The 24,965-nt window shown below is 34.1% G+C and overlaps 1 protein-coding gene and 1 long non-coding RNA gene across 3 annotated transcripts in view; one reads left to right on the top strand and one right to left on the bottom strand.

The window, feature by feature from the left end:
- The window catches only part of LOC117796133, a 92,727-nt gene that overhangs the window by 2,043 nt on the left and 65,719 nt on the right, over positions 1–24,965 (top strand). Inside the window, exon 2 of the long non-coding RNA XR_004620519.1 lies at positions 10,561–10,645. This is a non-coding gene — a long non-coding RNA (uncharacterized LOC117796133). The remainder of the gene's footprint in view (positions 1–10,560; positions 10,646–24,965) is intronic.
- Positions 21,806–24,965, bottom strand: part of LRRC9 (leucine rich repeat containing 9) — a 118,128-nt gene continuing 114,968 nt past the window's right edge. For both annotated transcript variants that reach the window (XM_034643379.1, XM_034643380.1), the window contains 2 exons: positions 24,309–24,477; positions 21,806–23,487 (listed from right to left, as the gene is read on the bottom strand). In XM_034643379.1, the coding sequence (XP_034499270.1) occupies positions 23,448–23,487; positions 24,309–24,477 (209 nt within the window). In that variant the 3' untranslated portion in view covers positions 21,806–23,447. The remainder of the gene's footprint in view (positions 23,488–24,308; positions 24,478–24,965) is intronic.

The raw sequence follows: 24,965 nt of genomic DNA, 5'->3' as shown, positions 1-24,965 counted from the left end.
GTCTTCAAGATCCATATTTTTTCTGTTAACCCTGCTGATTAACATAAAATGAAACATTACCAAAAATCTGTAGCTGCTTCTTTAGCCAGAGAAAATGTTTACCCAGCCATCATCACGGTATGTGTTTTTGTGTAATGGTAATGCCCATTTTCAAGTTACTCCTCTTGCCAAAAAGGAAAAAACAAAGGAATCCAAGATTACAAAACCCTTACTCTGCCCCATTGCCCACAGACCACTGACCAGAGGGCTCTGAAAATAATACAAAGCTGCAGCACAGGGTAAGATGATTTAAAGTGGAGAAGTGGCTTCAGGGAATTTGGAAGCTGAGCTTCTAGGGCAAGGCAATAGAAAAGCTAAAATTTGGTAAAGATTTGGGTCAGGGTGGGGAATGGGTGGCAGGGTGTGCGGGGGGTAAGGAGACCAAAGAAAAAGATAAGCCTAAGCTTCAAGCTGTGTGACCACAGTTTGAAGTACTCTTAAAGTAAGCATAGGAGGAAGAATAGGTTTGGAAAGAAAGATAATCCACTTTGAGACATTATGTGTTTTAAGGGCTTGAGGGATAGGTCCAGTTGCAGGTATAGGATTGGACCTTGGGAGACAGGTCAAGACAGAGAGATTTGGAAGTATTCTACATTTTTTTAAAAAGTTATTTGAAATAATGAGATTCAAAGAGAATGCCAAATTTTTTATATTAGTGAACATGAAGAAAACCATTGGGAGAGAAAAAAGGGACTATGAAATGAGAAGATCAATTTTTTACATGGCTTGTTGAAATTCATCTAACTTGTTTATGTTACAAAACATATGCATATAAATGTGTATAAAGACCATGTGAATGGGCATGTAGTGGGTAGCAATTTTAGTATGTTCACAGGCATATGGGTTGGGTGACAGTTATGAGGATATTAAAGACAGGGAGTAGTGTATTATGGTAAGTGAAATAAGTCAGAGAAAGGTAAATACCACATGATTTCACTTATATGCGAAATCTAAAAAAACAAAAAGCAGAAACAGACCGACAGAACAAACTGATGTTTGCCAGAGTGGAGGGGGATGGTAGGATGGGCAAAATGGTGAAAGGTAGTGAGAGATTCAGGCTTCCAGTTAGGGAATGAATAAGTCACAGGGATAAAAGGTATAGCATAGGGAATATAGTCAATGGTATTAAAGTAATACGGTGACAGGTGGTAGCTGCACTTACAGTGCATAGTATAATTTATAAACTTGTCCTGGTCTCTGTGTTGTACACCTGAAACTAATGTAACATTGTGTATCAACTATACTTCAGTAAAATAAAGACAAGGAATGACCAATTGTAATTACAAAGTTTCACATTGAAACTTCCTTTAATATAGAATAAAATTTCATCCTGGGTAAATATTCATAAGTAGAACTATAAAATAAACAATGTATGATGTATTCATAGTTTGCCATTAATTAGTTTTAACCTTTGTTGTAAAATTCGATATATTTTAAATTACAATTCTGAAAAGTTTATATTAATTTCTGATGAGTGTAGGGTGAAAAGGATAGAATTTTTTAATTTTAAGAATTTTTAATTTTCTTGTGTAGATATTAAATTTCATTATTTCACATCAATAACTTCACAGATTGAATTTTTTAATTTAGGAATGTTTTAATTGATATTATTTTAGAAAGTTGTCACCACTGGAAACCTATTTTAGGTATTTGTTTAAAAAGAGCACAGTAGAATTATTAATAGGAATATCACTAAATTGGAATATTTAAAAGGCTAGAGTTTCATTTTTTAAATTATGTTACATTTTTAAGAGTTTGTGAATATAACTTTCACTGAAAGATCAAACTCTAAATATCTACATGCATATTCACAATTTGACTCTTTACAAAAATGAAGGTACACGTAGGTCTGAATTACAACAATTTCCCCTAATTTTGGCACATGTAAATAAGAGCTGACTGTGCAGATGAGATTTCATAGTCTCTATTCCCAGTGTCCTACACTAAGATTGGAATGTAAATTAACCTCTCCTATTGACACTGTTACCAAGGAGATGTCTTAGTAATACTAATTTCTGAAGCTAGAGCTGAAGTTTTTAGATGTCCTTTTCCTGGCATTTACCTGCTAACTTCTATTATATTATAGTACCAACCATTTAGGATCACGTGAACGTCATCTTCACTTTCCTTTAGAATTAATATATAAGGAAGTGCAATGAACAAGTTGCCTGATAAAATTTTTGTTTGAACGTGTAATTGAATGTTTTGGTGGCGGGGGGAGGATGGAGAGAGAGTTTAGTGTAATTTGTCTGAAGGTAGAGGAAAATTTATATACCCTCTCACAATCTTTGCAGACTCAAGATACCATTGCTGTTGAATGGAAAAGTTCACACTGGTTAGAATGACTTCCTACAGCTTACATTGTGATGCCCTCTTTAGGTTAATATATTTAAAAATATGAAAACTGGAAGTTATTCAGAGATAAATAAGGGAAATTAAACCACGTTGAGCAAAACACAAAACACAAAAACCTTGTACATAAACTATATCAACAACAAAATTTATACGTAAAATATAAATAACAGCAATATCAACAATAACCAATGTAGGTGGGATAGTTGATTGGAGGTACACTTTGAAACTTAGCTTGGCTCTGCAGTTCCCATTGATAGAGAAATTTCATCTCTAGAAATACACTTTACAGATATCCCACCTTTGTAGATTTCTCACCTAAATATGCAGCGATATTTGTACAAAGATGTACTTACAACATAGCAAAACACAAACATTCTTCAATAGAGAACAGGTTAAGTAAGGTGTATCTACATGTATTGCTATGCAAACATGTCTAACTTAAGTAGAAAATTTAAAATTTGCAATTCGTATGATTTAAAACTTACAGTATGATGATATGTTAAAACCTAGATGTATGTATGCATGAGCATGCTTTGTATATGCTTATTTTTGAAGGATACATAAGGAAGTATGATAGAAGTTAACCTGTAGAGGTTAATTGGGGTTTGTTGGGAAGGGGAACTTTTACTTTTATATGTTACTCTTTGGAGCTGTTAATGTATTTTTAACAGTTTGTATCACTTTTATAATCTTTAAAAATAAAGTTGCACACAAAATTAAACTGACAATCAAAAATATCTCTTTACCCTGCCCCCAAAAACCTCACCATGCCACTGTGTAACCAGAAAAGTGGCATAGTGGATTTTTGTTTTTATAATATATTTTTATCCAGAGAATGATTGGAATATATAGTTGCTAGTTTCTATGAGTAAATGATTACAGTATTGATGCTTTCACAGGGAGAGAAATGCTGTTATTTTTAAATATTATATTACAGTTGAAAATTACAGTAAGTTATTTGGCATATCAGTACATCAGAGACTGCTTAGAATCTGGACCACTCCAGTGATATATCTGTAGGAATCCTTAAAGTGAGTTCATTTTTTTTTTTTTAAGATTTTATTTATTTATTCGACAGAGAGAGAGACAGACAGCGAGAGAGGGAACACAAGCAGGGGGAGTGGGAGAGGAAGAAACAGGCTCATAGCAGAAGAGCCTGATGTGGGGCTCGATCCCATAATGCCGGGATCACGCCCTGAGCCGAAGGCAGACGCTTAACCGCTGTGCCACCCAGGCGCCCCTAAAGTGAGTTCATTTTATACTAAGTGAGAGCCTTTACTGAATTTATATATATGTTCTGAAGATTACTAGAATTTCTCTGTAATGTTGCATATAAAATTTTAATTTTTAGTATATATGTAAATTTTACATGTATTAGTGTTATTTATACAGACGCATGTATGTAAACTATTTGTACATATAGAAAGTATATGTTATATATAACATAAAATATATGGGAATCCTATTTTATTGAAATGAGCAATAACTAAATGTTAAATGGAAGAAATTTTCATATGTGGCTTATCTTTAGCAATATAATTTTTTTTTTTGGTTAAGATTTTATTTTTAAGTAATTTCTACACCCAACGTGGTGCTTGAACTCACAACCCTGAAATCAAGAGTCCCACACTCCACCGACTGAGCCAGCCAGGGGCCCCTAGCAATGTAATTTTAAAGTACAACAATTTTGGGGGGTGCCTGGGTGGCTCAGTCAGTTGAGCATCCAGCTCTTGATTTTGGTTCAGGCCATGATCTCGGGGTCGTGAGATGGAGCCCCATGTTGCTCTTCCTGCTGGGCATGGGGCCTGCTTAAGATTCTCTCTCTCTCCTGCTGCCCCTCCCCCCTAAAAAAAATAAAGCACAATTTTTAATAAAATTTATTCCATTAATTATGCAAATTTTTTTTTTACCAGAGCTGCTTTTTAGGCTTATAGTTTAAATGAAAACCAATGAATAGAAATGAGTATTAGAATTATTAGAATTAGAATTATTAATCCTACTGGGGGCGCCTGGGTGGCACCGCGGTTAAGCGTCTGCCTTCGGCTCAGGGCGTGATCCCAGCGCTATGGGATCGAGCCCCACATCAGGCTCCTCCGCTGTGAGCCTGCTTCTTCCTCTCCCACTCCCCCTGCTTGTGTTCCCTCTCTCGCTGGCTGTCTCTATCTCTGTCAAATAAATAAAATCTTTAAAAAAAAAAAAAAAAGAATTATTAATCCTACTGAATTAAAATTGTATTATGAATTTCAAGCCAAATATTGGATTCATGTTTTTACGTAGCAATTTTCCTCCTAAAAGACTTTGGAGTTAGAAAACATGTATAACAACAAAGAGCAGCACGCAAGAAAGAGATGTATTAACTTGTGGAAGCCACAGTATGGTAAGAAACAAACGGGAGGTGAGTGGGGGAATGGGTTAAATAGATGATAGGGATTAAAGAGGGCGCTTGTGATGAGCACTGGGTATGTAAGTGCTGAATCACTAACTTCTAAACCTGAAATGAATATTACACTGTATGTTAAGTGGAGTTTAAACAAAAACTTAAAAAAAAAAAAGAAACAATTGATCATTTTTGTGGTTTTATGTAAAACTAGCCTATGGGCTTTTTTCTCTGTGAATCTTCTCCCTTCTAACTTTTTCTCTGGTAATAATAACGAATAAAATTTTAGAGACAAGCTTTTTTTAAAGGCAGTTAGGGCCTGTCCAACACATGTAATAAAAACCAACCAATATTCATGTTCTCTGCTGAAGAAATCAAATGAAAATATTTTTATTCTGAATTGCCCAGTTAGTGAAGAGGCAGACATTTTGAATTCCACAATTCAGTCAGTGTGCCTGTGCAACTTGTTCCTCTGTCATTGGTATGCTCAAATATACTCTGGGCTAGAACACTGGACTGTGAAAACCTTAAAGTTATACTCTATAAAAAGACTCCCTTTTTAAATCTTTATCCCTTTTCCCCCCAAATTTTCTTTAAAAATATAGCACATCTTAAAAATGCACTAACCTGAATGTGCTGTGGATTCCTCCAGGAAGAATTTTTATTCCTTTTTCTTCTGGTGCACATGGTGTGAATAATGTTTGCCTTATGAGAAAGTGAACGAGGAGGGCCCTAAGCTAATTTCCCCTCCTTTTAATTATAGCATTAATATCCCATCCGTTACTGCCTCCTCCCAAAGAAAAGGACGCATTCTGTTCAGAAACAAAAGCAGTCCTACCTGAGAACACTCTAAAATACTTGGTACTCTTTTCATAATCCCTATTTACTAGACCAATATTTTCCTCACTCTTTATCAAAGCATTAACTCGATAAGTGATTTCTTCCTTCTTGGATAAATGGACATGGGAACTTCAGATTATAATGTGGAAATTTAAGAAAACAGTGCTCTTAGTGTGAAGGAAATGTATGCAAATTTTTAAGGTGCGTAAGTTTTCTAAACACACTTTAAACATACAAATGAGCTTTATTTATTGTTAAGCAGGCCTTCACGAAACATGATTATCATTGGAAAACTGAATTCCGCTGACTTTAGTATTGACCACTTTTCCTGGGACAGTGATTTCTGACAGTATTAACATTAGGTAATTTGTCACCTTATTCAGAATTCATTAACAATTTAGTTTCTGAGGGCTCTCTCTTTAAGGTCAATTAAATAAAAATGTGAAAGCCAGTATTGTTAAGATTTCTGCTACATAATAGTCAAATTATTTTATGTTTAGCGCCCTTGATTAAAAGTAATGGTTAAAGATGTTGAAGCCCTGGAAGGTGATTTTGAAGATGGAGAAGTGCTGGAGCTACCCAGGCAGCAATCAGAAACAATTAGGAAAAATGTACCAAATGCTTCATTCTTTCTCTAGGCTACATGACAAATTACATTTAATATTTCAGGCTGTTGCATTTTAAAATAAAGGCCTCCAACGAAGCAATTTTCAAGACTACTCCAATCAAAAGATATTACTTTAAATTTTCTTATTGCCATAGAAATGAAAAGAGTGATTGTCTATGTTGATTAACTTGAAGATTGCTTTGGGAAGAATTTGACAGTTTTGTAACAATCCCATTATAACTTACAACCCATGAAGAAGAACTGAATACTACATTGAATATGAGGATAGTTTAAATCTTCCTTTTTATCTGATAATTTTATTCTAGTACTTTATCATCAAGAAAGTACCTTATAGTATTTATTTTTAATACATGTATAATTGATTTTTATCATGATTCTTTAAAATTATTCTCAATTAGATCAAACAAAGTATATAGCATAAATGTATACCAAAAATATTTGTTGATTCCTACCATGCAAAGTTTTGTCAGTTTGGTAGGTACAAAGATGAAAAAGAAACATTATTTAGTGTCAAAGAACTCACAGTTTAATGGCTAGAAAATTCACAAGAGAAAACAAAATAAGACAAAACCTAGAGCCAATGACATTTTGGTTATGATGAGTTGAGAATGGCTGATACTATTTTGTTTGCTTATACATAAATGCTAAATAGAGGTTATATCTATCCAATACTACAAAAGATGGCAAGTTAGGAAAATGACCCCACAATAACTATTTTATGTTTAGAATGAAAGGTTATAATTGAGTAAAATTATTACACCTGCCAATGTATAGGAAAATGTTTATGTACCAAGAAAGACCTTTATGCTGGCAAGAAGGTTCATTTTTTATGGACCTTCTGATTTGCAGGCCAATTTTTTTTTATTGTTTTAAAATAGTTTAAGCCAATCTAAAATGCACTATCATAAATTAGCAAACAACATAAGATTCAGTAATGGTGAGGATTCAGTTAAATGGCATTCTCATTTATTCATTCATGAATTTATTTAGTAAACATGTATTGTGTGTTTACCAGTTGATAGTTTGTTAGGGAATTAGAGATGCATGGAAGGATAACTCCCTCCAGTCATGGGTCACTGTGGTGAGATTGCTAGGGTAATACAAATTGTTATGATCCCTTTGGAAATAAATTTAGTGATATTTATCAACAACTCTATAAAAACGTGTAAACTTTTTAACATTAATACCTTCCTATGGAAAGTATTCAACAGAAAAAAGGATTTATGAACATGTGTGTTTATTGCATATTTATAATGTAAAGTTGGAAGCAATTTGAATGTTCAAAGTTTCAATAATTAAGAATATATTAGTATTTTCCTTTGGTTGAATATAATACAGACATTAAAATGATAATTTGGGGCTTTGTAATGTCATGGAAAATGCTTAGATGTGTAATAGAGAAAAAGACAAAAATTATATATAAAGTATTACAGTTCTGTAAAAATATACAAATGAGAAAACTTCTGGATTTTAGAAAATAATAGCTGTATTAACATGGTTAGATGATCGTTTTAGCATTTGTTTTTGAAATGCATATTATTTAAAAGTGGTAAAACATTTTAATGCATAAAAGTAGTTTTCAGCTGAACCCATGTGCGTTGCCTGTGGGAGTATAAAATGGTGCAGCTGCTGTGGAAAATGGTATGGTGGCTCCTCAAAAAATTAAACATAAAATTACCATATAATCCAGAAATTCTACTTCTGGGTATATACCCCAAAAAAGTGAAAGCAGGGACTTGAAGAGAGATTTGTACACCAATGCTCATAGCAGCATTATTCATAATAGCAGCATTATGAATTATAAAAGGTAGCAGCAAACCAACTGTCCATTGATGGATGAATGGATAAGCAAAATGAGGTATGTACATACCATGGAATATTATTCAGCCTTGGAAGGAAATTCTGATACATGCTATGACGTGGATGAACTTTGAAGACATAATACTAAGTGAAACAAACTAGTCACAAAAAGACAACTACTGTATGGTTCCATTTATATGAGAGTAATCAAATTCATAGAGACAGAAAATAAAATGGCGGTTGCCAGGGGCTAAGAGAAGGGGCAATAGGGAGTTATTATTTAATGGGTACAGAGTATTAGTTTTGCAAGGTGAAAAGAGACGTAGAGATAGATGGGGGTGATGGTAATGTAACACTTTGAATGTACCTAATGCCATTCGTCTGTATGATTAAAAATGGTTCAGATGGTAAATTTTATGTGTGTTCCACCACATTTGAAAAAACAACAAAAGAAGATAAAATGGTAAATTTTATGTTCTGTATATTTTACTGCAATAAAAGGTTTTTTTAAGTGGTTGAAGCTATGGATAGATTTCTAGACGTGCATCAGAAGGTGAAAAAGACTTCTAGCCAGTCAATAGATTTAAAAACACAGTACAGTGAAAAAATGAAATGTATAAAGCAGTTAGACAAAGAATATTTTATTTTATTCTTTTATTAAAATTCAATTAATTAACATAACATATTATTAGTTTCAGAGGTAGAGGTAGAGTTCAGTGATTCATCAGTCTTGTCTAATGCCCAGTGCTCATTACAACACATGCCCTCCCTAATGTGTATCACCCAGATACCCCATCCCACCCATCTCCCTTCCAGCAACCCTGCTTGTTTCCTATGATTAAGAGTCTCTTAAGGTTTGTCTCCCTCTCTGATTTTGTCTTGTTTTATTTTTCCCTCCCTTACCTTGTGATCCTGTTTTGTTTCTTAAATTCCACATGAGTGAGATCATAATGATAATTGTCTTTCTCTGATTGACTTATTTTGCTTAACATAATACTCTGTAGTTCCATCCACGTTATTGCAAATGGCAATTTCATGTTTTTGATGGGTCTGTAGTATTTCATTGTATATATATACCCCATCTTCTTTATCCGTTCATTTGTCGATGGACATCTGGGTTCTTTCCACAGTTTGGTTATTGTGGACATTGCTGCTATAAACATGGGGGTGCAGGTGCCCCTTCGGATCACTACATATGTATCTTTGGGGTAAATAACCAGGGGTGCAATTGCTGGGTCATAGGGTAGCTCTATTTTTAAATTTTTGAGGAGCCTTCACACTGTGTTCCAGAGTGACTGCACAAGCTTGCATTCCTACCAGCAGTGTAAGAGGGTTCTGTTCCATTGATCTTTGTGTCTATTTTTGTGCCAGGTGGAAAAATAATTTTGAGTATCACCAAATTCTCTTGTATTATGCGCAAATTTATTATTTGAGGTTTGTTCTACTTGCTCTTCATGCTTTGCTAAGCTCGCGTATGTTGGTAGTAGCAAAAAAAATGTAATTGTCAGACTAAATGAACTTTTAATGTTCAATCACAGTTTTAGAGGTGAAGAGAGATGCTTGTGTTAGAGGTGAGAAACCAGAGGTCCAGAGAAGTTAGGATTTAATAGATAGATAATGATAAATCTGACTGTAATGTATCCTTTGACTTTTACTACAACATTATTTAAGTTGTATACCAACTCATGCAGGCCAGATTGTAATCTTTAAAAAAATCACCTTATGAAACATTCAATAATTTCTTTCCTATTAAGAAAGTCTTGTATCAAACATGAATTTCCTATGGTATAGCTTTAATCTACATCTTTTACTCCTGCTTTTGACTTTCTCAAGCAATTAACTTCCTCAAGCAATTAACTTCACAGCTTTTCTTTTCCCAGGCCATAGTTCCTTTGATCCTAAGAGAAGTTGCATTTTCTTTACTATTTTTCTTTTTTAAGATTTTATTCATTTATTTGACAGAGACAGCAAAGAAGGAACATAAGCAGGGGGAGTGGGAGAGGGAGAAGCAGGCTTCCTGCTGAGCAGGGAGCCTGATGATTCAGGGCTGGACCCCAGGACCTGGGATCATGACCCCAGCTGAAGGCAGATGCCTAATGACTAAGCCACCCAGGCGCCCCACATTGTCTTTACTTTTAAAACTGTCTTTTTTATGAATTGATGGCCAAATATCCTTCTTGTATTTCTTCATTACTCTTGAATTGTAGAACTCAAAACAAAGGATATTATTTTCTATATCTTATGCATCATACTATGTCAGAACACTTTTGGTTGCAAATGACAGCAATTGAATTCCCCGAAAGATTTATTAGCTCATGTAATTGGGAGGTCCAAGGGTAGATCTTAAGACTGCATCGAGAGGCTCAAAGACCACTGTCAGGACTTTCTCCACTCTTGGTTTGCATTGATTTATTCTTCAAATAGATTCTCTCCTAGTGGCTTTACACTCACATCCTCCCAGTTAAGCAATTGCAGTGGCAGAAATAAATCACTCTCCCAATGTCTATTTTCTCAATTTCAGGTCCTGTGTGCCTACCCATATCATTGGCAGCCCCAACACTAACAGAATTGAGGAGGAGTTTCCCAAAGGAATCTGAAGAAAGAAGGTAGGAAAATTATCTGGGCAGACAAAAAGAACAACTCCCGTAGTTTACTATACCCGCTTTATAGTGAAGGCACTTTAAAAATTCTTAACATCAATGTTCCTGTTCAACTCCATTAAAATAGTTTAAATCATTTCATGTACTGAATATTTGTTGCCTTTTGTTGCCCAACATTTGAATCCTTTTCTTTTGTTTGGCACTGTGGCAGCCTTACTGGGAAAGTGGGGTCCCACCTAGGAAGTTGCAAAATATTTATGCTTATTTTAAACTGTTATAACTAAGGTTTGGCAGGCAGTATAAGTTTGGCCATCTTCCTGGGACTTTCAGTGTAATCATGGGAAGCAAAGAAGCAGAAATCGAGTTCATTCTGATGGCAGCAGGAACATCCAGGGCCCAGTAGCACCCATGTAGCAGCAAGGCAGTGGTGCCCTAATTAAATTATTCTTGTGTCATGACATTGCCTGTGATTGTGACCACTCAGCTTTCCATGGAGCTCATTCTATGAGCCTGGTTTTCCAGCTTTCCTATTGATTGTGTGAGCTATTTACATTGATAAAAACTGTTAACTAATTTAGAGACCTTAACATATTTCACCAGTTTTCCCACTCACGTCCTTTTCCTGGTCCAGGATCCAATCCAGAATCCCATATATTACACTTCGTTGTTATGTCTCCTTAGTTTTCTCCAATCTATTATAGTTCCTCAGTTTTCATTATTCAATGCCCTTGACACTTGTGAAGAGTTATTGGCTAGTTACATGTAGAATGCCCCTTAGTTTGGGTCTTTCTGATATTTTCTCATGATCAGTTTATGTATTTTTGGCAAGAATACCACAGAACTGACTATCAGTGCATCGTATCAGGGTATCGATATATCTTATTATTCGTGATGTTAACTTTGATCACTTAAAGTGGTGTTTACCAGGTTTTTCTACTGTGAAGTTACTTTTTTTTTATTTGTAGTTAAAATATGTTGTGTGAAAATTCTTAGAGGCCATTCTAATATCCTGGTTATACTGCCATCTATTAATTTTAGTATTCATAGATGATTACCTTTGGTATTTTGCCACAGTCGTCAGTATTCTTTACATGTTCCAATGTGTTTTTACCCCACACCTCCATGCAATTCTCCAATTCTTAGTAGATTGACTAAGTGTATACAAATTTAACTCACTTCTGACACTATCTATCTGGAGATAGCATCAGACCCCACATATTGAGAGTTCAGTCTCACAAGACTAGCCCTATTTCAGACACCAGCCTCAAGTTCAGGTTGTTACCTGTGCTTCTGATTGATTGGCTATAAATTAGAGGTTCCCACAACCCTCTCCTCAGATTAGATTAATTTGCGAGGGTGGCTCACAGAACTCATGTTTACCAGTTTATTATAAAAGATAAAGGATAGAGATGAAGAAGAGGTACATAGAGGGAGGTCCGAAAGGGTCCCTAGTGCAGGAGCTGCTGTCTCTGTGAAATTGGGGTGTGCCAGCCATCCTGCCATGCGGACTGTGTAACACCCTGGAAGCTCATCAAACCTTCCTGGAAGAGTTGTTACAGATCTTTAATCTCCAACTTCTACCCCACTTTCCCTTTTCAGAGGTCATGAGTGGGGCTGAAAGTTCTAACCCTCTAATCACTTGGTCTTTCTGGTGACCAGTTCCATCCTGATGCTGTCTAGGAGCCCCCACCCTTTGTCACCTCATTAGTATAAGCTCAGGTGTGCTTTAAAGGGGCTCCTTATGAATGAAAAAGATACTCATCACTCAGAAAATTCCAAGGGCTTTAGGAGCTTTGTGTCAGAAACTAGGGATAAAGACCGAATAGATTTCTTCTTATGCCACATAATCTATTGAGTGCAGGAGAAAATTGTTTACTCTGATTAGTAACAAAGATTTGTAAATGTGAACCTGATTAGAAATTCTTTTCATCAGTAAATTAAAGAAATGGTGGAGATGTTTGTAAAAGTTACAGGAAAAACTGTATGCAAATGTTAAATTATTTGTGGCATTTTCTACTTCTGCAGAGAAGAGCAGAGATGTACAATCCAGTTATCTCTATTTATTTGTAGGGTCAGTATGATTCTTGATGGGAGCAAGGAACTTCTGTGTTGACTCTTAGTTCTAATCCCACTTTTCTCTTTGTGCAGAACAAACCTGGGTCCATAGTAAAGGATGGGGAAAGCTATGTAAACAACAAAGAGCTAGAACTCCCTAAATCCCTAACCATCTTACACTTGACGGGAAGATAATAAGCTCTTTCATTTTCTCAATTCAAAAACCCTTCCAGGTTGTGATTGCCATAAGTACAACAGATAAGTTACTATGGATACATCACACTTGATTACATTATCTGATTATATAGAGCACAAACACTCTCAAATTTAACATCCCCAGACATTTTCCCAAGATAGAGCTAGCCAGATCATAAGTTACTTTGCCTTTAATTCTCCTGTACTTCATGTGCATGAGTTTGGCTGTTTTTCTTTTCATTATAATATCACTTTCATATGGTGGGGTTCCCATTGCTAGGACAACCAATGTAGTCATGAGACTTTACCAAAACCTTAATCCTGGTAGGTAGTATCTGTAGCTTTCTTACTCCTTGGGTTGAAAAAATGCAAAACAATCCTTACTTCTGTTGGGTTTCCCATTCTGTCTAACTTTCCTCAAAGTTTCTTTGTATATACTCCTTGAATTTACTAATCAAGCTCATTTTATTTCTACTAACCTTGATAAAACCAATCTTTAATACACTAGGTTCCCTTTAGATTAATATAGCATTACTCAGCATTTTAGACACTAAACTCGTACATGAATTACTTTTGTATGTTTAGGAAAGACATGAAAATCTTCATGTAAGAACTTCTAGATTAAGATAGGTGAATGAATCACTGTCTCCCAATTTCTAACAAAATAACTAACAACTACAAAAACAGGAATAATAAAAAAAAAATCATCATCAACAATCACAGAGAAGGACCTAACTGTAAACTTCAAATACTGGCTGACAGTAAAGGAAACAGAAAAATTCTGGAGCATGGTGTAGGGCTATAGTTAATAAGATTTAATAATGAAGAAAAAGAATTCTTTTGGCCTTTGGTCCAAAATAGTAAATTACCTACAATTGAGGGGAAAAAATCCACAGTAGAGTTGGGGGTGGAGTGGAGCTGGGAGCTTAATGAACTGGACGCACAATACTGTAGATTGCCGTGCTGCACAATAGGTTTGGTGCTTAGTCAAGCATGGTTTTGAAGAGAGTCTTTTCAACTAGGAAAACTGATTTGTGCAAATCATCCACAAAATTCTTGGCTCAGATCACAGATGAAGATTGGTTTAAGGATAGCCTTTTGGGCTGATATTACATCTAAATGCTCTGAAAATTCCTCTGGAATGACATTTACTAGTAGCTACACAGACATATGGTTTACTTTACGCAATCCTAGAGAAATTTTATCTTTGCAAGTTTGGCAAGTAGTCAGCCTAGGTAAGCTAGGCTGAAATTAATTTCCAGAAAAGCAAGTGCTGGCCTGTATGACACTTCTAAATATCTGGAGTTAAAGACTAGATTTCAGTGTTTACATGATTTCAGACTTTATGAATATGAACTAATTGTGCAGTTAGTTTTTTTTAATACTGATAATGAGAATGAATAGTTATACTTACTTATTTTTAATTAATTTTTTATTTAAATTCAATTAACATATAATGTATTATTAGTTTCAGAGGTAGAGTTCAGTGATTCATCAGTCTTATATAACACCCAGTGCTCATTACATCACGTGCCCTCCTTCATATCCATCACTCAGTTACCCCATTTCCCCACCCACCTCCCCTCTAGCAACCCTCAGTTTGTTTCCTACGATTAAGAGTCTCTTATGGTTTATCTCCCTCTCTGATTTCATCTTGTTTTATTTTTTCCTCTCTTCCTCTATGATCCTCTGTTATGTTTCTTAAATTCCACATGAGTGAGATCATATGATAGTTGTCTTTCTCTGATTGACTTACTTCACTTAGCATAATACCCTCTAGTTCCACCCACATCGTTGCAAATGGCAAGATTTCATTTTTTTGATGGCTGAGTGATATCCCAGTGTGTGTGTGTGTGTGTGTGTGTGTGTGTGTGTGTATCTTCTTTATCTATTCATTTGTCCACAATAGCCAAACTATGGAAAGAGCCTAGATGTCCGTCAAGAGAAAAAATAGTTATAAATGGAATTTAATGAATTGAAAATTAAATAAAGTGACATTGGAATACCAGAATTCTATAGACGTTGCAGGAGTAATATGCAAAAACTACTGTGAAAGATTTTATCCATAATTAAAGTTCTTGTATTTGTGAACACTTTTCTTTTTTTTGGCTGTGAGACTAATTTAAAAATATGGCTCCCAGAATTGAAGTCTGTATTTAATGCTGCAATCACAACTCCAACCTCACAGTAACATCTTGGTGTAGAAGAAAAAGGTGTCAGGTGTCAGTTCCAAACCAGATGAGTAATGAATTATAAAAGACCAGCATTGGTGAAGTATCACAAATTTGCATCAGCCTTAGGCCTGAAGTGTAAAAAGAATCCAGAGAGTTTTAGGAGAGCCTAAGAGGAGCTGGGGCCCTTGTGAAGGAATGCAGTTACTACTGAAGCCTAAATTTTATTCTTCTCCCTCTCTTTGATAGACTGCCAGTGTCTTCCATTGGCTAAACCCAACTGCCAGATAGAGACACAAAGAACCCTGGTTGATGTTGTCCATGAATCATTCTCTAGAGTCACAAAGCAGGAAAAAGGTGTAGAGTAGATCTGGAAGGGCAAATGGAAACTAGCACATTTTATTTCAGTAAAAGTGCAGCTGATTATATTTCTGGCTGTTAATTTTTCTTTTATCTGGTCTCCTTCATTTAGGTTATGTGGCAGGTCCCTGAAGTCATCTAAGTTTGTAATTTCTAGGGGAAATAATTTCATAGATCTTGAGGTTGGTTCTGATATGGTTTTCTTTGTTATACTGATATTGAAGATTTGATAACAGTATATAATTGAGTTTTTGGTGTCCCAGATGGTGAGGTATACATCTTTTTAAGTGTAAAAGAACAATAAGAGTATAATGTCATGAAATTGAAGCGATCTACCATATGGGAGGACAGCTCTTTGATTTATGTCATTCTTTTTGTTACTTGTGTATTGTCTATTCTTTGCCAGAACATTATTAATGTGCTTACCCTCTTTAACATGTAGGCCATTTAGGGGTGCCTGGGTGGTTCAGTCAGTTAGGCATCTGCCTTTGGCTCCTCCAGTCATGATCTTGGGGTCCTGGAATTGAGTCCCATGTCGGGCTCCCTGCTCAGCGGGGAGTCTGCTTCTCCCTCTCCCTCTGTCTCTACCTACCCCCCACTTGTGTGCGCACATGCTCTCTCTCTCTCTCTTAAACAAAAATCTTTAAAAAAATGATATATCGGCCAGTCAGCTGTGGTAAGCTTAATCACACATACAGGGAAAAAGTGATATATATCAAAGGAATAGTGTCAGTTTTTAAAAACTTATAAGCCCATACATTTTAAATATTTTTTAATAATCTTATACCATCAGTTAAATTCGAAGACTTTAGAACTTTTTAAAAAGTCATTTTTGTTCTTTCCCCTCCAAAACCATGGAAAGACTTGTTATAAACATAATAAATAAAATTATAAAATTCAGTGAGAAACAAAACAGTATATTATTAATAACTGATCTCAAGGTAAAATAACTTAAATGTTTAAGATCCAGTAAGGGAGGTAAACTTATTTATAACCAAATATATATAAAGTTACTTTAGATACCAATATTCTGCTTTGTTTTCACTTGATTTTCCTCATCTAGGCTCATAATTGTATTCTTTTTTGATCTTTTGAATATAATTGAAAGTAATAAAAATATGCAGGATCTAATATTAGAAACAACTACTTTACTTTTTGAGTTACAAGATTTTTTTTTCATTTTTTGTTTCCTCCATGAAAATAAAGCTCTTTAAAAATTAAGTTTGGCCTTTATTATCCTTAATAACTGTTTTTGATGATTTCTTTTCTAAATATTGAAGTTAACTGAAATACTCATGTTGTAAGTACATATTTCTCTTCTTATTTTCCTACAGTGCACTGAAAAAAACCTGGAATTAGCATTATATTGAAACAGTTTTGTGATACTAGGAAATCTTTACTGTTGCTGAAGTCTGTTGTAGCTGTGGTTTAAATCCTTAATAATGTCAGTATTTGTCAGTTAATACTAAGTCTAAAGAGAATAAACAAATATTTAAAGCATTTAATAACAGAAAAAAGGATGATGATTATATGGCTAACATTTTCATCCTTTTTGAAAGTTAATAGCCCAGCCTGTTAACATTAATAAATGTTTGGACTTTAGTCTTACTCATTTTCTATTTATAGATGTTTTAGATGTGGTTCCATAGATATACATTCATTGAAAACATTACAGGTCACATTCTATACGCTTTTTCCAGCTACATTTCTGTAAAATTGTAAATCATGCACAACTATCACCCTGAGGCACTATAAATCATTGAAAACAAAATTTTATTTATTCTAGTACTAAAGTAGGAAGGTATAGCAGTGCATTTAATAAAAGTTTTCCCGAAATGTGAAAAAATCTCTTCTGATTGACTGCCAGCTAATTTAAAAAAATTCACCCATTCAGTCATTCCACAGTATTGTATTCTATGAGTTACATGTGTTATTTTAGGTTAGTTTTCTTTTTTAAGTTTTTATAATTGTACACTTGCATCTTTGCCACTAACTCTAAATTAGGCTTTTTTGTTTTTGAAGAATGGGAAGTTTGACGTACATAGTGTACTGACTGCTGTAGACTATAATATTAAATTGTTAACAATTATCTGAGACCTGTGTGTTGTATTTTTACCTGCATGTATATGCATATGTGGTATGTACATATGAAATTCACATATGTACATTATGTTGTTGCTTAATAACTCCAAAGGTGGCAATTTAAAGACTGTTTTGTTGCTAATAGTGGCTTAATACCTAAAACTGAACAGAGTCCTTCACAAGGTAAATTAACCAGGGAAATATGCCAATTTTGACTTCATTTCCATCCTATTGAATGACTGCATTCATTCTCTTTAGATTTAAAGCTCTTCATTCTCCTGTTCCTCAACACTCTTTATAGAATTCCAGCTTGCTTTTCACCTTTTAACAGTTTAACATAGATGGCTGGATCAAGTCCATTGTTCCAATTGTATGTAGCTTAAAAAGCTCTGCAGTATTTTACTCTTTCCATTGTATCTGGCTCCTCTGAGTGCTCTGCTCACTGCATTTTACTCCTACTCTCTCTGTTTTCTAAAACCATTTATGCCTATTCTTTCTCAAGACACTTGTTCATCTGGGAGCTCAAATTAACTTCTCCCTATTCTATTTCCTTAACTAAAAATGCTCCATTAAGGTTGATTGAACTCTTTTAAAGCACTTCATAAAAGTAAAGTGAAAGACCATAAGAAAGTAGGCTACCAGTGTTTGTAAATACCTGTTTTCAGCCAAATTGATGGGAAGAAATAAGAAATAAATGGACACTTAAAAATGTTATTGATATATTTTTTACAGATTAACCTCTTTTGGTTGTTCTTTGAGAAACATACCTGCAAAACATTTTGGGGAAGGGGGAAATGGGAGAGGGGGCATTATGTTATAATTAAAGATGGAACAAATAGTACAGCCAAACGGCTAAAATTATCTAAAACATTTTCTAGAAAAAATGTTTTACAGTAAGCAAGATATAAAATATACAGGTCCATGATTAAAATCTACAGCTTTTAAACCACATGATCTTATTTTTTTTTCTATTTAAAATACAAATATTTTTATTTAAAAATAAATGTAACCAAAAATGGTTTACAAAAATAGTGGGATCATCACTAACCTTTTCCCCCCCTTTGTAATGTTTTAAAAATGAAACTCTTCTGGTATGAAATGTATTTATTTAAGCATTTGTAAGTTACTTAGAATTTTATTCAGAGCCTATGGAAATACTCTTACTTTTAATGATAAAATATAAAGAAAAATTCATTCTAATTTTAAATTTAGCATTTTAGACTCACTTGTATTTTATATGAAAAATGACGATGTTGATGAATTAGCTTTTTGATATCCCTAAGAGACCATATAGTTAAGGAAAGGCCTAATAAATAAAACATAAATGATCAATAATTTGATTTCAGATAATCACCACTTTCAAAGCTGCTTCACTTCTGAGTTCCTTTGAATATTCTATTTTCAGGTTACAGTATTTCATCTTTTAGCTATAAAATCATTCATTTGATCTTAATTATAAGGAAAAATCCTCACCAAAACAAAATTTTAAGATAAAAAAATGCAGAAATTTGGTTTGTGAAATGTCTTTTTTTTTTTTTTTAAAGAGGGAGGGAGGACAGGGGCAGAGGGAGAGGAAGAGGGAGAATCTTAAGCAGGCTCCACACCCAGCATAGAGGCTGACACAGGCTCGATCTCACAACCCCGAGATCATGACCTGAGCTGAAATCAAGAGTCAGATGGTTAACCAACTGAGCCACCCAAGTGCCCAGCTTACAAAACATTTTTATTCGTCAATGAAAGAAAAAGAGTAATAATGTTATAATTCATACTTTTATAAAATAAAAACTGGTAGAAAGAAAATATTACTAAAAAAATAACTCTGTTCTTACTGACCTAGTTCTTAAAGGCAACTGTGAACTAAAATTGTAATTTGTATAGTTTTTCTTTAAACATATTTTGATAGAGGTACCTGGTTGGCTTAGTCAGTAGAGCATGCGACTCTTGATCTTGAAAGTTTGAGCCCCATGTTGGGTGTAGAGATTACTTAAAAAAATAATAAAAGTCCTAAAAAATATTTTAATAATGAAGGCAAATGCAGAGAGATGAATAAGAAAAGCAGGTAGGGGGGTGCCTGGGTGGCTCAGTCGTTAAGCATCTGCCTTCAGCTCAGGGAGTGATCCCAGGGTTCTGGGATCAAGCCCCACACCATGCTCCCTGTTTGGCTGGGAGCCTGCTTCTTCCTCCCCCACCCCCTCTGCTTGTGTTCCCTCTCTTGCTGGCTGTCTGTTTCTCTGTCAAATGAATAAATTAAAAAAAAATCTTAAAAAAAGAAAAGCAGGTAGGCACTTGAATGTCATCCAGAAGCTCTAAGTATTATAGCAGAGGAATTTAAAAAACCAGCCAGTTTCTACCTTATAAAAAGGATTGGCTTGATCAGATTCATCAAATAACCAACAGAACTTGGCCATAAGCACTTGTTTCCATTCTTACAGAACTATAAATAATTTACTTCTTTTTATGTAAGTAACATTTAATTGAAGCTAAGAACCTAAAGCATGACTAACAATAAGATCTAATGTTTTAAAGTAAACACTTTTCGGGGCACCTGGGTGGCACAGCGGTTAAGTGTCTGCCTTCAGCTCAGGGCGTGATCCCGGCGTTATGGGATCGAGCCCCACATCAAGGCTCCTCCGCTGTGAGCCTGTCTTCCTCTCCCCCTCCCCCTGCTTGTGTTCCCTCTCTCGCTGGCTGTCTCTATCTCTGTCATATAAATAAATAAAATCTTTAAAAAAAAAAAAAGTAAACACTTCTCATAATGTATGAAAGATATGAATAAATAGTGAAATGGCATGTTACTTACATATAAAGATTATTTGAAAACTGGCCATGGGTGCCTGCAAACATACATGCACAGTACACGCTAAATATTCTAGGTAAATATGTGTTCACAACTATAGTTAATATTGTGCCAACAATCAGAGAAGTCTAGAAATATAAAAATAGAAGTAAGTAATAAAATCATTATTGAATAATTACTTTATTATAGTCAAAATTCATATATAGATATCGGAAGATCACTTTGACATCATTTATATTCAGTTCAGCATTGTAGGCTCCTAATTTTTAGCTTTCCAGGTTGTTTGTGGAATTGTTTTTAATTTAAAACAAGTCATGTATTCATGCATATGACTGTATATAAAATTAATCTATCAGGACATTTGCTGGGAGCAAAAAACTAATTTTACTGTAGAAATTGTGCATTTTCCCTAAGCTAAATATACTGGAAGAGAATGAATAAATAGTTTACCATTTTTACATACATTAGGGCTCTACAACAGCTGATTACATAGCACATTAGTAATAATTAAATGTCGAATCACTTGCAGTAATCGAAAAAGTGATGAATTTGGAGTTGAAAAAAATCTAGGATTTGGTATGATATCTACTCTTTTCCTTAAGCCAGTTTCTTTATCTATAAACGGAGACCATACATGTCATATCTACTTCACAGAGTGAATTATTAGGATAAACCATGTGAAATATGGGCTAGTGGTTTGTAAATTTAAAGCACCACCACTTGCCTGTTTTGTCATAATCAGTTGTGAAGTATGTTACAAATAACTCTATAACTTAAAATTCCTCAGTTTGTGAATTATTTACTTGAATTATTTAGGGCAGATCTAAAGTCACTCCTATAAAAACATCCCTCGTGTTCAATTACATTTTTTTTTGTTTTGTTGAACAGGAAAGGAATGAAGTTCTAGCTATTGTTTTATGAACTACACATATCCAATGTGGCTTAAGCCATCTAGGCATTCTCAGGGGAGTATGTTGTCTATCATGTTAGTGTCATCTGCTCTCGTGGCAGAAAAAAATTCAGAACTGTGTAAATTATGTTAGTAATCACCCCCTTCATTGCTTTACATGAAATTATTTGTCACGTATTTATATTAAAATGTTCTAAAGGTTGTATCTGTGTCTATTTTCTGTGTAGTACCTAGCAATGCCTAGATACATATTCATATTATTTTTAGTGTTACTATCAAATTACGTTATTACCGGGGCACCTGGATGGCACAGTCAGTTAAGCATCCGACTCTTGATTTTGGCTCAGGTCATGATCTCAGAGTTTTAAGATTGAGCCCTACATAGGGTTCCATGCTGAGCATGGAAGATTCTCTCTCTCTCTGCCCCTCATCTCCTCTCCCCCCTTTAAAAATAAAAAAAAAAAAACACATTATGTATTACAAATTAATTTACTTTCAAGAAGAAATTCAGATGTAATTAAAAATTTATAAAAGAAATAAGATATCTCAGAATTTAACATAGTATAGTACATAAAAATCAAATGATAGATCTCAAATATATTACAAATGCATAGGAAACATGGCTACAAGGAAATATGCTAAATGTTAAGTGGATGCTGAATAATGAGTTATGTTTGTCCCATGCTTTATACTTTTCTAATTCTTGAAAGTTCCTTTTCTCTAGTGAAAGCCAATTACACTTATTTTTCCCATCCAGTTTATTATTTTAAAAGACAACTGTCATTACAAAAGCAACATATATTCAATATTTCATTTGTACAGAATCATGAAAGAAAAAGAGCTGATGATACCAAGTTAGTAACAGAGAAGGGCAGACACTCATTAGAGTACTGTGAGGAAAACAATTGTCAAAACTAAAGGGCAACAAAGACCTCTTCCGGACATCTTAAGAACTGCATAGTTATTTTTAAACAAAGGATCTTATTTTCACCCAAGAGTAATAGTTGTTTAAAAACCACACATTAAGAGGTATAAAATCAATCTGTATTAGATTTGAAATTTTAAATATTACATGATTACATCACAAACATATAGCATTTAAAAAAGAAAAGATAAAAATTGTTGCATACACATTGGAATTAGTTTCCAAAATATTGTTAAGCCTATGTCCAGATAGATTATAAAATACAAATATTTTAGTAAAAATTTATTTTCATGTAAGGAACATCTAAAATTGTATGAAAGCTACATGTAATGTTGAACCAATACTTGGAAAATGGGCTCATGAATCATAGCCCACTTATTTCAAAATATGGTTGTCAAGTTAGTCATTAATTTAAAGAACTGTATTTAATAAAACAATGAAATTCAAAACCATATTTGATTTGTGATCTGTCCTAGTACTATGCAGCATAATATTTTAGAAAAATTATTTCCAGTGAAATAGAATTATTAAGGGTTTCAAATTTAAATGTGTCCACTCAATTTGAACATGTGTTCTTTTTAGCCTAAAACTGCTTGTGAAATTATATTACTATGGGCGCAATTAACAAATTTTATATTTGAAATAGTACTTTTTTATTTTTAGAGCATGAATGCCTAGTTGCACTGACAGTTATACACCTTCAGGAAGTACTACTGATGCCATTAATTTGCATCGCTAAATAATTCTTAGGACAGAACTGGTTTAAGGGTATTTTTTTTCCAATTATAGTCCTAAAAAACTAATTTGTAGTTCAATGAGCAAACTCAACTTGCTTTAGTAATAGTTGTGTATGGTAAGAAATGTATGCTTTAGTTTTAGGTAACTCCAAATAAATATTCAACAAATGACATATGCTTTTTTACTAGAATTACCTTTTCTTAGTGTCTTCATATGTTAGGTCATAATAAGATATTGTAACTAAATGCTTCCAATACCAGGACTAAATATTTGATTCTCTGGACTTTGTTTTATGTCACTTCTATCTTTTCAAATTGTATGGTATAATGGCTCATGATTTTTCTAATATAGAAATTCAAATGAATAATTAAGATAGCCATAACAAAAGTTTAAGAGAGGTGTTATTAAATAAAATTCAACCAGATTGATAGAGATTATCTTCAAATGGAACTGAAGTTCTTCAGTAAAATAAGTAACATGATTATCTTAGATAATTTTTTCACCGACACTGCTAGTTTTTGTACAACTACTAAACAGAAATAGGTTTCTTGGTGTATATTCATTTCTCTAGGCAGTTACATTCGATTTGATCTTGAAAAGTGGCTGCCAGGAATTCTGTTGGAAATAAAATATTTGAGTCAAATAATTATGGCTTATTTTCTTAATGGGTCAGCTAATTTAAGGTAATTCTGCAGTAAATAATTTCTGTATTTTATATGTGTTCAATTTCAAAAAGACAGTACAACAGAGAAAATGACCCTATTCTTGGACATCTAAAATTCAGGTTATCCTGAGGACTCAGCAGGGAATTCAATATAGCAAAAGCCAGGCCTACGCTAGATCTGCTGCTGCGTAGGTCATTAATAGATGAATTGGAGCTTGGCTACAAAGAAGCCTGGGGACAGATAAGGATTGGAAGTCTAGGTGATCAGATGTTGAGCAACAGAGTAGATTCTTAACGAGAAGTTACAGGTTCTTAGGCGCTGAGCTGGCCTCTAGGGCTAGGGTCCAGACCAGACAAGAGGCTTGAAGAATTTACAAAATTCTTGGTCTTTGTGATTTCACAACAGATAAATTGAATTTGTCTGTTGTTCAAAATATAACTGAACTGCTTTGCATATTTAATGAGAAATGACGTGGGAGAGTGCAATTATAAGTGTTTATTTCAGTGTTCCTTCATACAAGCATTAGGTGAGCACTATTCTACCTTGACAGCCATTTCTAAGCCTCTTTGAATTACGATGTAAATACACAGGACTTTGGGAAAGTTTGTTGAATATGGGAGAAGAAGCTGTATGCTATCTGACAGTTTTTTCCAGCTCTTAGTTATTAAATAATACTATAAAACAATATTTCCTATTTTTATACATGACTGGCAAATTTGGGGAGTTTTTTTTAATGATGAGAAATAGTATTAAAACACAGAATAGTTTTACCTTCCCTCATCTGGGTTGCTCTGGTACGTTTGTGCAGTTGGAGATGCCATATTCTGATGTGATAAAAGAGATGGAGAGAGGTTTATCTCTCTGAGTTGCCGAAAAGCTATTTCTGCATGGATGCTCTGAAGATTATTTGTCAGAATGCCTGCATTCTTGTTTTTTTTGTCTGAAATTAAGAATTGTGAAACAAGGAGAAGCATTAAGTAATAAAATGAATTAAGTAATGAAGCTTGGTGGCCCTTCAACTGAATGTGTGCTGTATGTATTTCATAATATAAATTAAAACACTTTAAATAAAAATACAGAATTGGAATAGATTTCTAGCACTTAATGCTACTTAAATTTCTCTGAGTTAGTGAATCTATTTGATTGTCTCTTGGTAATTTTTGAAAATATAAATACCTAGAGCTGTGTGCTATAATAAATGTAGAGATAATGTGATCATAATTTTCAAAATAAAAATTGCGGCAACATAGTCTGAAAATAGGAGAGAAATTATAGGACTTTTCAAGAAAAACCTAAAAAAATAGTCACATAACAAATCCTGAAGACAGACATCTGAGAAGGACATAATGGAGACGAATCCAAGGTTGAACTTAGTGCCAAAAAAAAAAAAAAAAAGAGAGAGAGAGAAGATATTGATGACGTTCCTGA

The sequence above is a fragment of the Ailuropoda melanoleuca genome, chromosome 14 (genome assembly GCF_002007445.2).
Source record: "Ailuropoda melanoleuca isolate Jingjing chromosome 14, ASM200744v2, whole genome shotgun sequence".
NCBI lineage: Eukaryota > Metazoa > Chordata > Mammalia > Carnivora > Ursidae > Ailuropoda > Ailuropoda melanoleuca.
Note: the sequence above shows the minus strand (reverse complement) of the source record. Positions and strands in the feature narration are given on the sequence as shown.